The sequence below is a fragment of the Oncorhynchus gorbuscha genome, linkage group LG09 (assembly GCF_021184085.1).
Source record: "Oncorhynchus gorbuscha isolate QuinsamMale2020 ecotype Even-year linkage group LG09, OgorEven_v1.0, whole genome shotgun sequence".
In the NCBI taxonomy this organism is placed as follows: Eukaryota; Metazoa; Chordata; class Actinopteri; order Salmoniformes; family Salmonidae; genus Oncorhynchus; species Oncorhynchus gorbuscha.
In genome coordinates this window covers 55,042,267-55,057,103 of record NC_060181.1, presented here as the reverse complement: position 1 = coordinate 55,057,103, position 14,837 = coordinate 55,042,267, and the positions used below count along the sequence as shown (strand labels likewise).

General features: G+C 46.2%; 1 protein-coding gene across 2 annotated transcripts in view; it reads right to left on the bottom strand.

Moving 5' to 3' along the window:
* Positions 1–14,837, bottom strand: part of LOC124043774 (histone deacetylase 4-like) — a 129,031-nt gene that overhangs the window by 23,440 nt on the left and 90,754 nt on the right. For both annotated transcript variants that reach the window (XM_046362715.1, XM_046362716.1), the window contains exons 16-20: positions 12,676–12,783; positions 10,290–10,345; positions 10,027–10,114; positions 8,988–9,107; positions 6,300–6,397 (exon numbers count right to left, since the gene is read on the bottom strand). In XM_046362715.1, coding sequence (XP_046218671.1) covers positions 6,300–6,397; positions 8,988–9,107; positions 10,027–10,114; positions 10,290–10,345; positions 12,676–12,783 — 470 coding nt within the window. The remainder of the gene's footprint in view (positions 1–6,299; positions 6,398–8,987; positions 9,108–10,026; positions 10,115–10,289; positions 10,346–12,675; positions 12,784–14,837) is intronic.

Here is a 14,837-nt window from a genome sequence, read left to right as displayed (position 1 = left end):
ACACTTCAAAGCCTTGTCATCTCACGTTGTGGAGAGCTGGTTTGAATTAAGCTCAATTCTCCTCTCTGTTCCCAAGTTCATGATGAGAGAGGGAGCGTGAGGGAAGGAGAGAGAGACGGGACTTCTGGTTTTCATTAGGGATAATTTTCTTATCTTTTTTTCCTCCCTTTCTGGAGGCTCAGGCTTGATCCCCTGCAAATGCAATATGTGTGTGAGAGAGAGAGAGAGCGAGAGAGAGAAGAGAGAGAGCGAGAGAGAGAGAGAGAGAGAGAGAGAGAGAGAGAGAGAGAGAGAGAGAGAGAGAGAGAGAGAGAGAGAGAGAGAGAGAGAGAGAGAGAGAGAGAGAGAGAGAGAGAGAGAGAGAGGTTTGTCTGTGTGTTTGATAGAGAGAGGGACGTAAAGGGCAGCGCCAAGATTGTGGGTTTGATTCCCACGGGGGACCAGTATGAAATGAAATTTTAAAAAATGTATGCACTCACTACTTTAAGTCACTCTGGATAAGAGCGTCTGATAAATGACTAAAATGTACACGTAAAAAAGGGAAAGATAGAGAGAGATGGCGGGAGAGTAGATATATGGACTGTTGGGCTGTGCTGGCCATTTTCCTCTGGGTGCTGTAAATCAGAGAGACTGAGGAGACCCTCACTGCAGCATTGTGGGATTGATGAGCGCCGGGGGCCAGCTGGGTGAAATAAGGGGAAGACCCACATCCCTGTCACTCCTAAATTGACCCCTAGCCCCTACTCCCCCAAGCTAGCCCCCCGACCCGCCTTCTCTCCGTTCAATTCAAGAAGATTTATTGGCATGGAAAGTGTAAGAAATTACATTGCCAAAGAAAACATGTCAAATCAATTTCCCTCTCTCTCCATCTACTTGTGTACATCTCAAAGGATTGGATAGGTGAATCAAAGTGGTGGAATTTTCACCTAGCCTACGAGAGGTCGACAGACCCTGCGGCAGGATAAATTGACTAAGGGGGCAGTTGAAATCTTTTTTTTTTTTTTTTTTGGGGGGGGGGGGGGGGTTCTTGCATTGGAATTATATTGAACTCTGCTTATATTACGCTATACCACAAAAACATAAGGTGCCAATGCCGAGTGTCCGAGACCATGGAGTGCTTTTGAAGTGACAGGTTGGCGCGGAATCTGTAGCCCATCTCCACTGCACTGTATCAGCAAAATGGACAGTGTCTTACACAGTAAAGAAAGGTATTTTTGGTAAGGTATTTTTAGATAGGGTAATTCACCTATTACAAACGGCCAATGTGAATGCAGCTGTACACAGCCGATGCGATACGGCACTTCTGTGGATCAAATTCTATCCACCCACGTAATAAATTACGCAATGCCGGCCTACTATAAACACGGGGGTGGGCTCTACACAGAGCTAGCTGGAGCCCGGCCGCATTGTCGCTGCTGGGCTTTGCGGCGGCCTTGGTGGTTTGATTTCTGATACCCATCGTGGCAGTGGTAGATTAGCTGGTTAGAGCTAAATAGGCTATAAATCCCTATAATCCCTGTAAATCAAAATAAAAATATTACAGGCAGAGGCGTATCTCGTATTCACGTTCCCTATCTCATTATTGACGTAGCCTAGCACAGACGAGGAGTGTTTTTCCCTGCTTTCTATGGAAACTCAATGGAGACGTACCTAACTGCCCAGTGGCTTTCCATAGCCTCCCTACATACAAATGCACACACACTCTGCAGCATGCTCTGTCCATGGTGCTGGTAAAGCGCAGTGGAGATCCAGATTTTGCGCCAACCTGTCACCCAATCATTTGAACCCTTTTGCTATTTGTGTAAAGGGACCTAAAACAGTAAAGGGAGATTTAATATAGCTTCTTACATGGCCCTCAGGCTGAAAATAACAAACCAATCATGGTACATGGGGCAGTACAGGAGGGCATCCTTGTCCAACATAGTCTGCAACTATGTTGGACAAGGAAAGAGCTACCAAGAAGGTAATACTTCAAGCTCTCGATGCTCCACTTCAGTGCGATGTGCTCTCTCTCAACCACTGAATACCTGTACTCATGTGATTTCCGTTTTCAGCTGATGAACAGAACAGATCTCTCCTGTCCGACTCTCCCTGGGCTAGCACAGCTCCCAGCCCCACGTTGGATGCATCAGTCTGCACCACAAAATGCTTGGCGAAGTCTGGACTGACCAGAACTGGATGGCTCCATACCACCCATTTGGGCCTCTGGGATGCCTCTTCACAGGCCGTGGTCCACAGGAACTGTTTCTGCTCTTTGGTTTTGGTCAGTTCACTCTATGGGTAGGGCCACATCTGAGAAGTCTGGCACAAAACGTCAGCACCAGAGCCAACGAGCCCCAGGAAGGACTTCACCAACAGCCCGTGTGCAAGGCAAATAACTGTTTTGGATGGCTGCTACTTTGTCCACTTGAGGGCACATGCCCTCTGGGCCAATGCGGAAACTCAAGTACAGGACCTCTTCTTGGGCCATAGCACACTTGGTTCCATTCACAGTGAGCCTCGCTTTCCGGATCTACCCCCAATATCGTCCCTAGGTGCTGTAGACGCTGCTTTGGCTCTAGCAACTCTGACAATATGGGGATATCAGTCCCTAGGACAACATCATATGGCCAGCAACCATCTCTTCACACAGAATGAACCTGTGGTCATGCACAGTCAACATAAGCTCAGCAGTAGCATACTGTTTGACATCCCATGAACACACTTGAGCTGTACTACAGGCCCATGATCTGCAACTAACTTAATTCGACCGGCCCTAACGAGTGTTTGTGTGCTGCCAGTACTAACCAAAGCCATCAACAACTTGCCATTTAGAAACACCTCACAAAGCTGCTCATTAACCTGCAACTCACTAGGGACGTAGGCAAGTAGCACAAACGCACACTATCTCTGCGTGCCATACATTACGTTGTCTGCCTTATGTCCTACTAGGCCACAAGAAAAACTCAAGACGGTCCCTTTGCTAATTAAAAGAAGACTTTGTGTTGTGTCTTACCACGTGTCCCGCATTATCCCACAAACCGACTGCGTCTAGCAGCTGCCACTGTGTTTGCATTGGAAAAGGCCCGTTGGTCTTGACGTGCAGACATGTAGACCTCTGCGAGACGTGCCGCCTCTGCAGCAGACTTCGGATCCCTTTCCCAAAAACCCAAACTCTGATTTCAGATGGAATCATCAGAAGAAATTGTTCAAGCACGACAACATCCGGGACAGTTTCAACTGGGTGCTCCGTTGGTGGTATCCAGCTCCCGGAGACGCACAAACAATTCCTGAGGGGATTCCCCCCCGCCTCTGTCTTTTCTTCCCGAAAGCGCATTCTATAATTGTCTTTGCTGATATTATATTTAGTTTTGTATTGCTTCCTTAACACCGTCATAATCATGAACGAAGTTCATGTCCATAGTCACATAGGCTTTTCCTGCCTTTCCTGTTAGTAGACTAGCCGGGAATCACCCACTCTTCTCTCGACCAGCCACACGTAGCCGGCATTCGTTCAAATGTTGCGAGGCACATCGACTTTATCATTGTCAGTGACCTTGGGGAGTGACAGGTCCGACCTGCAACGTCACTGGCACCGGGCCCCTTGGATCTGGGTGCCGACTGGCGCAATCAGGCGAGCCTCTGCTTGCTCTAACCCCATCGCCCAGATGGTCTTGTGCCCCGATGCCAGCGTTGTTTTCTTGTAGATCAATAAGTGCCATCTCTAGCACCTAAGAGCCGAGCCTCCTGTCTCTGCTCCCGTTGCTTGCTCTTTTTAATGCTCCATTTCAGCAAGTCCTTGAGCTCCAGCATTGCGCATGGCTGTGGATCGCGTTGCTTCTCAGGCACAGAAAACGCAGGATTGCCGATATGTGGTGGTCTGTGCGCCAATCTCTGTGGCATCCCCAGCCCACTCCACAATATATCCTGCTGTATTTCACCTTGTTCTACTGCCATCCTTACCTGGTTCTTTGGTAGTTTTGAGGTAGCTCCCAACTCGCGCACCATCCTCGTACAGGAAAGAGGCCCCCTCGTGGAGCCGGGCCGGGAGGTCGAGGTGGGGCTATAATAATATATTGCTCGTACTTACTGCATCTCATTCAGGTCTACATAAAAAGAGGTAGGGGCTACAGTATCATTTAAGATTGGGTACATCAATCCTTTATCTCATAAAGGTCATGGACTTTGCTCGGTGTCATCCTTTCAGATTATTGGCCATAGGTCCCCCTCTTGCCCTCAGAACAGCCTCAATTCGTTGGGGCATGGATTGTACCAGGTGTCGAAAGCAATCGACAGGGATGCTGGCACATGTTGACTCCAATGTTTCCCACAGTCTGAAATCACAAAGTATCAACAAACAAGATTTCTTACCCTTTCCAAACAATTTCCCTTCAATCAAGCGCAGCGCCAACACAACGTGGCAGGGTGGTTTAAAAACAAAGTATAGATTTGAGCATAAACGCATAAAATGTTTCTTTATAACACAAGAGACAATACCTGAAGACGTGCTACACATTGGTGAGGACACAATGCTTGAGGGTTTGTCGACATAGATATGTATATACAGTATATAGGTACATATGCGCCTTAATATGTATCATGTCCCACCTCTTGTACAAATCCATACGATACTGTGGCTTGTACAGCATGTGATCCATTTGTCTGGATGTGAGAGGGTCAGTGTGGGGTTACGTGAGGAGCAGGGTTATGTGGAGGTCTGGGGTACATTAGCAGGGCACATTGTCCTGGTTAGTATAGTATAGCGTGCAGCCAGCCAGTCAGTAGAGTGAGACAGAGTGGTTTGATGTGTGTCTATGTCTACCTGCACCGGCAACTCAGACCAATTGGCCAGACAGGCTCATCTTCAAAGTGAATCACCCTCTGCCCTGCGCCCCAACCACATGTCTGTGTGTGTGTGAGTGTGTGTGTATGTGTGGATGAACTGTACGTAAGTTTATACTTGCATGCAATGCCATGTATGCTTGTGTGTGTACAGGTAGGTGTGTATGCCTGCAAGTGTGTGTGTGTGTGTCTTAGTGTTGTGTGTTTGCGGGAATTGGTGTTGAGCATACGTGCATGAGTTTTGCGTGATGTTTGTGTTTTTCTCTCTGTGTGTGTGTGTGTGTGTGTGTGTGTGTGTGTGTGTGTGTGTGTGTGTGTGTGTGTGTGTGTGTGTGTGTGTGTGTGTGTGTGTGTGTGTGTGTGTGTTTACTGGATGTTTATATGAACATGCTCATGTTATGCGTGTGTTTAAAGTGTGAGTGTGTAGGTGGGTTATAAATAGCCCCAGACAGCGGACCTAATGGAGTTCAGCCCTGGCATCAGCCTGCTTGGCAGACAAAAGAGGCTGCCACAAAGCCCTGACTGGACCATGTATTACAACACATCCTACTTCAAGCCTCCCTGCCTCTCAGCCATATAGAGGCCACTCATTAACTGTGAAATGGAGGCATTAAAGTATCATGAGTTCAGTTCTTTTTGGACGAGAGACATTTCATACAGTCATGGTATAACATGACCTTTTGTTACAGTTACACTTATTTCTGCCATGGATGTAACATTGACCTACTGTATCCTGATAATAGCTATCACTGTAAAAATAGACAATATGTGGACAAAATGCACACTTTTGGGACTATCCATTTGGTTGCATTGCACAGGGCAAACTAAATCAAGTGCACCTGAAACATATTCAAATGACTTGACGTGATGTATTTGACCCAGGTCTAACCCCAAGTGATGTTCACATGGTTGTACTTGTGCCTCCGATTTGGCAGGGATATTTTACATAAATCACCCAATCCGCTTTCTTAGTTCATCTACATTTGTACCCCCTCTAAAAAAATCTACAGTTGTCCTGAATCTGAAATCAACTGTTTATATGTATTATATTCTAATGCTAACAGCTAACAATAGCTTACTCTATCAGTCACTTCGGCTTAAGTTGAAAGCTTTGGATGACGGCAACATCCGGTATCATCTACATTAACGTGAAGAAGGCATTGAGGGATATTGAAGTGAATCATCCCTTTAATGTGCGTCTGTAGACTTGCGGCATGACAGTAGTGTGTGTACATGGTTCCAGAACTGGGAACTGTCAGGACAGACTGAGCACTGGGACCTTCAGTTTGTTGATATACACGCCTCTCTTCAGCCAAGTGCTCCCTGAGCACTTCACACACCAACAGCCATCCCCCACCGCTGTAAATTCACCACTAAACTGGCCCCTCTCTCTTTCTCTCCCTCATGATTTCTGACCTAGCATAAGAAATCCTCATCATACTCTGTGGTAGCTAGTCTGTGTGTGACATATGTGTTACCTGAAGGCAGCCAGGTACTCTGCGTCTCCCATGGGTGGTTCCAGTCCCCCGGTGAAAGCCATGTTCACATTGAAGCCCATACCTGCCCCAGTGCCCACCTACAACACACACAACATAGGTTAGTCACACACACGCACACGCACACACACACACACACACACACACACACACACACACACACACACACACACACACACACACACACACACACACACACACACACACACACACACACACACACACACACACACACACACACACACACACACACACACACTCAAGCAAAATGACATGCATATACTGTACTATTACACACTCTAGACAATTATTCTGTAGAACAGCCTCCATCTAGGAAAAGACTGTTTGGGATTGCTGCCGTTTACCTGTCAAAGCTCAGACTGCACCTGCCAGGCAAGAGCACACGCTCTAATATACGCACGCATGCACATCCACGAGTACACACACTAACACACTTTTACATTAAGCCTGGGCATTTTACAAACAACAACAATAATCTGACCTAAATGGTAGAAGGCCTTGCAAATGACCCCGTCGTATGACCTCCTGTATCAGGAGATGTGAGATGACTGCCAATATTGTAGCAATTACCAAGGAATAACTAACAACAATTGAGTTTTCTTCAAGTTGCCAATTTGAATGTGAATAACAGGAACATTTCCAAAAATGGATTGACCCTTCTCTAAGCATCGCCCCCAGAACTTTGGATAACAAATGGATAGCAACTGTCGTCGAGTGCGACACCTCGGACAGCGTGTTGCCAATTTAGCGACTGTTATTGGTAAAAGAGGCAAGACAAATGCAGTTACTTTTCAGGCTGCATTTGGGGAGTTGCGAGCATTTCTATGGTTTTGATAGCATTAAGTGTATTTTGCCACTCAATTCTGTCGCAAACAAGAGTGGGAGAGGCTGTCTCGGTCCTTCTGTAGCTCAGTTGGTAGAGCATGGCGCTAGTAACGCCAGGGTAGTGGGTTCGATCCCCGGGACCACCCATACGTAGAATGTATGCACACATGACTGTAAGTCGCTTTGGATAAAAGCGTCTGCTAAATGGCATATATTATATTATTTATTGTGCAACATAAGTCACAGCAACGGCGCACGCCCAGGCAGGGAAGCACCAGGGTAAGGGGGGTATGGTGGGAGAGGGGGGGATGAAAACGCTATGACGGGGACCGCAGCAGCACTGCAAATTGGTGCTGTGATGACGTCATCTAGCAACTTTAGCGACAAATTAAGAAGCCATTAGCGACCTCTCACTGAAAGATTGTTGGCAACACTGCTCAAACAAGCTCACGTTTGAAATGCATGAAAGCCAGTGAGGACAGTGGGAAATACAGTTTTCTTTTGAAAAGTAATTGTTTAAATGGCTAAATAATTGAACATTGAACCAGGAATACTCGTCACTGTGATCCTTAAATGCAGAGAATGTTGATGAAGTTTTTGACGTATCCCCCAGTTTTTCACAGTGTGTGTGTGCGTTAAGGTTGAGCGATTGTGTACATGCCTACATCGCCTGATTGCGCCCCATAGCGATCCTCGATAGTCGATCACTATTGGGGGGGGATCTTTCTCATGGCTACCCATGTATTTCCATGGAAATATTACGTTTATTTGGAAAGTAATAAATATATAGATATTTTTTTAAAGCATTCATGATTTGCATAAATGTAATATAGTAACTATTACTCTGGTAAAAATATAAAATGGTATTACATTTGGTGAAGAGCACATTATGACTTGTTTAGGACTTGATACTTGACTCGGACTTGCCTGTCTTGACTTGGGACTTGAGTGCTAAGAGTTGAGACTTACTTGTGACTTGTAAAGAAATGACTTGGTCTCACCTCTGCTGAATAACTCTAATCTGCTGTTGACTTTAGGAAACGATTTGAGAGCACTAGTTGGCTCCAAAAGTGGTTTGTAACTTTGACTGCACGATGACAGTGAATTCACTGGCAAGCCACACTGCAAACCTTCATCTGAACAAATTCCCGTGAAGTAACTGAAATGACAGTCCACCTCAATGTACCCAAGAGATTCCTGATCAGCAAGGGGTGGTCTGTGTTTAATTTCATTGCGTATTAAAAAACAAACAGTTTGAGATCATTGTGAGGGAATTTCACCAGTGGCTTCCCTGGAAAATGTTGCAACAGTAACTAAGACGGGCAGGGCTAAAGCGAAGGGTCAATTCTATGGTCATTGTTGGTTACTGAGCCAGTGTTGGGTGGAAAGTATACTACCAAGTGTTTGCCTGTTGCAACATGGCACCATTTCATTTTATGGTTAGTGTTCAACAGAGTGATTCATTCAATAGGGTTGCAAAATTCCCATTTTTGCCAGAAATCCCGATTGGAAGTTTCCTCGGAATCAGGAGGGAATAAGCAGCAAATCTGGAATCCTCCAACCAGGAATTCTAGCAGACCTGGGAATTTTTGGAAAAGTGACCAGAATTCTGCAACAATACTTCAGTAAATTATTTTTCCTTAGCAAAAGGAAACTACTGGTGTTGAGATCTTGCACACTGTGCAGGCAGTTGAGCTACCAGTGTCTGTCGACATGTGTGCCAGGGATGTGAACAACAGTAAGCGCTTGTCAAAGTGAGCATAGACAAACATGCACGCAGACACACACGCACACGCGAGCGTGTCCCCAACTCTGCCAACTCACCTCATCAGGCGCTCCACTGCCAGGAAAGAAGTTGCCATCGTCGTAGCGATGGAGTGACAGGTAGAGAACGTTGGGATCGCTGTAGAATGCTTGTTGCGTGCCGTTGCCATGGTGAACATCCTGACAGATATGAGAGGGGCGGGGTAGGCAGGTTTACGTTTACTTCCTGACTCTAACAACTGATTTTGGATCAGGTCTTCACGTGAAAAACCTATTCATGAGCGTTGTGTGCTAAAACAACAAAATCGAACTTGAGTCCGTCGTCAGATGGACATAGAAGAGTTACACCAAAGAAGATAAGTGGACACCCTGAAACAAACTCTTATCAATTGCCATGTTTAGCCCCTATCTAACATACCATAACCCGACAGAGTCTTTGTGACCGGTTCAGAGGGTTGAATATGTTTTAGGCATACAATTGGGTTAAGTCAGTCCTAAAAACCCCATCGCTGGGTGAGAATATTGTTTACTTTGAGCTACGATATCCAATTCATTTTAACAGACCTTCCCACATAGTCAAACATATATTTTTTAAAGTGACCTAAGCTTCTATATTGAGGCATTATCTCATACAATTGACACGTTTTATTAAAGAAGGTTATTTTTTTTAACCGAGTGTCCTTTTCTTTTTACAGACTCCCCCTGCTTTATACGCCTCGACATCGAGACATTTTCTAATACAAAAAAGGAGCAAAAAGAAAACTGTGCTTGCTGCCTGGATGACAGAGCTAGTTGTAGAAATCTCTCTCAGTGAACAACCGGAGGAAATGAAAAGTGGTTCAAAGGCTTTGGGAAGCCGAATAATGAACCCAGCAATGATCCTGCCAACATCGAGCAGCCATCTCTTCCTGGGCATGTGGACTATTTTCAATATGACAGATTCTAACGACTGATGTTATGTGCTTCATAGATACAGAACCCTGATGTATTGTCATTAAATTACACTCACAGAACATGAACCATTTTTTTTTTAAAGATAAGTCACATCATTTGTTGCCTTATTCTGTGTGGAAGCACAGGAAGTCCAAGGTAAACTTACCCAATCCACAATCAGGATCTTACTGACACTGAGCCTCTGCTGCAAGAGTTTAGCAGCGATGGCCACTGAGTTGAAGTAACAGAATCCCCTATGTGATGTAATGTTAAGAGAGGAGGGGGGGGAGAAAAAAATGATATAAATTTTGTGAGTCTGACAGGTTCTGAACAGTTGATTTTGCCTCGAAATCTCTCTACTGTTCCGTAATGACGTCAACAAGATCTGTTTGAATGAGACGGAAGAAGCATAAAAGGGATGGGACTTACATAGGTGTACTCTCCTCTGCATGGTGTCCAGGGGGCCGGACTACAGCAAATCCATTCTGCCAATCAGAGTAGACAGAACCATGTTACCCATCACTTTTTATTGAACCTTTATTTAACTAGGCAAGTCAGTTAAGAACAAATTCTTATTTACAATGACAGGCTACACCAGCCAAACCCAGACAATGCTGGGCCAATTGTGTGCTGCTCTATGGGACTCCCAATCATTACTGGTTGTGATACAGCCTGGATTTGATCCAGGGTGTCTGTAGTGGCACCTTTAGCACTAAGCTGCATTGCCTTAGAGCGCTGCGCCACTTGGGAGCTCAATAAGGACTTGAGCAGTCACAGACTGAAATACACTCATACTCAGATTAACGCATAGCCCCAAAAACGCACACACGAAAACACACACTTACACATATATACAGTATATGAACACCAACTCGTGCACACACGCATGTACACATTACAGTTTCTCCATGCACTATTTAGTTCTCTTCCTCTCTGACCTTAAATCCCGCTATGGCTCACAGTTAATTGTTTTGCCATTGACAGGGCGGAGGGCCAGACACTGCTTATGACACAGACAACTCCTGCCACCACACACACACACACACACACACACACACACACACACACACACACACACACACACACACACACACACACACACACACACACACACACACACACGCACGCACGCACGCACGCACGCACGCACGCACGCACGCACGCACGCACGCACGCACGCACGTGGCTGTCAGCTGGGTGTAGCAGTGCGAGACGTGGATGCTGTGTTAATGTGGGGACCTAGGGGACTCCCGCCACTCCCGCGCCGACTGTTTAGGGTCCTTGTGTAACATGGGGACGCCCAGTGTTTGGGGGCCGTGACTGACTGTGGTATGTGGGGACATGGTGAGGGGACCTGTGTCCCTGTAGTCCAGTCTAATGATGTTGAGGCAGCTGCTGTAGATTACTGCACTCCACCTCGCCTGTCCACAGAGGATATTATTCTAGCAGAGGGAGAGGCGGGACTCAGATCCTGTCTGACGATAGGGGCCAATTCAAAAGAGCTGTATGTGTGAGAGCGAGAGTGTGTGATTTAAAAACGTTGAAGATGCTGATGGAATGCTGACTCGGACAGGCCAGGGGGGATGCAGGTGATGTTAGAGTCTGCCCCCCTCTCGGGGTTGCGTGTGTGTGTGTGTATGCTAAGATGGTGTTAAGCGGCAATGAGATAACTTCCTGTAACCTCTAACCCCTATGTAGAGTGCAGGAATTTTCATGACTATTTCAGGTCCTTATTCCTAGAGAGAGAGAGACCATGTCCTCGATAAATCCATTGGGATGATTGAAAAATAGATGAATGGATGAACAAACAAGTCGGTGAATGAATCAAACAAGTAAATGAATCAAACCCTCATCTCAGTAACAATAACAAGTGTTGTTCACTAGGTGGCATACATACTCATTTCAACTGATACACTCCTAACAACAACCTTCAAATAACAATATATCATGCTTTCAACTCTACTATAACAATGAGTGTGCTTGTTGAAGTCACTATTCCTGGCAGAAACTGCATGTGAGTGTTAGTAATTTAGCATGCTATACTAACGGCTCTGAGAGGAATCATCATTAGTCTCCATTAGCCAGCTCTGCTCTGATGCGGTGTGCACGCTACCGAATGGCGCAGCAGTCTAAGGCACTGCATTTCAGTGCTAGAGGCGTCACAACAGACACCCTGGTTTGAATCCAGGCTGTATCACAACCGGCTGTGATTGGGAGTCCCAGTGTCATCCAGGTTTGGCCGGTGTAGGCCGTCATGGCAAATAAGAATTTGTTCTTAACTGACTTGCCTAGTTAAATTTGTGTGTTAGCAGAGACTGTTAGCGTTAGCAACTTACTGGTCCCCATGCGCTAGGTCGCCAGCGGGGTTCAAGTGATAATCCAGCATGGTCACAGACACAGGAAGACAGGAGGGGAAAGCGGGGGTGTCTGTCTGAAAGCTTTTCGGTGGGGAAGGGGGCATTCCTACCGAGTCTGTAGGTGTTAAGAGTGAGTACGGCTAATGAGGCTATATTAACGAAGATACTCAAGCCCTTTCATTCACTTGAGTGGGGCTAGCGGTAGCACTGCTAATGCGATGTTGCTAGCATTAGCATTTAGCATCAGTTGCGAGATGGCATTATCTTTGGTAATAGGCATACAGACAGACAGACAGACAGACAGACAGACAGACAGACAGACAGACAGACAGACAGACAGACAGACAGACAGACAGACAGACAGACAGACAGACAGACAGACAGACAGACAGACAGACAGACAGACAGACAGACAGACAGACAGACAGACACATGGTGACGAGGGACATGAGGCTAACCTTGAGCTCTGCAGCCGCCACTTTGAAGCAAAGCTCCACGACGGAGCCCACAGCTAGACGAGCAGCGCTGGACGAGTGGACCTCGTTCCAAATGGTGTCGCTGTCCACCTGTGAGCACAAGCACAAACGCACATTTATATAATGCACATTATCAACTGGGTGGTTCGAGCCATGAACGCTGATTGGCTGACAGCCATGGTATATCAGACCGTATACCACGGGTATAACAAAACATTTATTTTTACTGCTCTAATTACGATGGTAACAAGGCACCTCAGGAGTTTGTGGTACATGACCAATATACCACGGCTAAGGGCTGTATTCAGGCACTCCGCGTTCCGTCGTGCGTAAGAACACCCCGTAACTTTGGCCATACACCACACCTCCTCGTGCATTATTACTTAAATATGCACTAACGAATTGATGCTGTTCTGAGGGCAAACGGGGGTGCAACTCAACATTAGGAAGGTGTTCTTAATGTTTGTGTATAGCCTAAATGTATAATACAATGGGACAATATAAACAGTATAAATTGTATATAAATTGTACATGTATAATGTACAATATAAACAGGTGAAATAATACAATGGGGCAATGGTGGACCGGGATTGTTGTGGTGCTATCTGTCCTCGCAGCCCTTCCAGAGGTAGAGCGAGTGACAGTAGGTATGAGTACACAAGCCACAGTACAAAGCCCCTAACCACACTCGCACACAGTGTTACAAATCTATTGTATCACAGCTTGCACAGAGAGAAGGGAAAACAAGGGACTTGATTGCTGAGCAAAAAGAGGCCGTAGTAAAGAGACCCTCAGAGTGAGTTTACGGGGTCTATCCAACTGACGTGAATGACTCCCGTTCGAGACACACACACAGTACAATCCAAAGGGCAGGGGAAAATACTTTGCTCTTCACACGTCTGTCCGCCAAGAGAGTCTTTGAACGTGCTTCTACTGGGGTCCCACTGGGGATGCTAGTAGAGGTGTGATTTTAAAGTGGAGGAGAGAGGGGAGATGGCTTACTGTATATTCACAGACATGGAGTGTCAATATTGAGCCAAGCGAGTAAGTTTGGAAGAGATGGGGGGTATAGATGGAGAGGAATATTGGAGAGAGATGGGGGATGGGTTGGGGGGAGCTGGATAGTCTTGGTGTTGTGGATATGTGTGTGTGTGTGTGTGTCTCCCTATGTGGTCAAAGAGAGAGGCCAGGCATTCATCAATCAGGGCTGATTATGCTGACACACGCCTGCCCAGTGGCCCCAATCTCTCTCACACACACAAATACTATTTTCCCTAACCCCTAACCCCTAACCTTAACTCCTATCCCTAAACCTAACCCCTAACCTTAACTCCTATCCCTAAACCTAACCATACTCTTAATCTCTAACCCTAAACCTAACCCCTGAAATATACTTTTTATAAGTGAGGACAGGCAACATGTCCGAATTTTAGTTGGTTTACAATTCTTGTGAGGACTTCTGGTACCCACAATTATAGTAAAACATGCACACACGCACAACTACATACATCTCTACACCTCCACGCACTCTACACACCACGAGTCCATGCTCCACACACTGTTGCACAAACTCTACACACAGCTCTAAAATCTACACACTGCTGTAACACACTTAGCAGAGATACTCTTAACTCCTCGTTGACCTTGCAACCAACTTGAAGTCACACACACACATACACACACACACACACACGGACGCATACACAGACACCTGGGATGACCGACTGAATTCCGAGACGGAATAATCTTAAGAGAAGGAAACACCTGGCAGAAGGAAAGAGAGAGGAGGAGAGAGAAAGAGGGAGTGTGTGGGGACCTGCAGGGTGTCTGTGAACCTTGGGGTCTCCGACAAACTCAGCACACATTAACTGTGGCGATCCCTGCCTGCTGCATTTGGCCTTCAGTTGCATGAACACTCGAGGCTAGAGGAAAAAAAAGGAAAACGTGGGCCTTTTCAAGTCACGCCAAGAAGGACTTTGTAACGAATTACAGGTCTGTGGTGCATTTATGATAAAAAGAAAACTGTGGGGAATGGAGGGGTGAGGGGAAGAGAGGGAAGATGGGTTGGGGGAGAGGGAGGGTGAGTTGACTTTAGAGTGATGGCTGCACCAGAGAAGTGAGTGAGTGAGTGAGTGAGTGAGTGA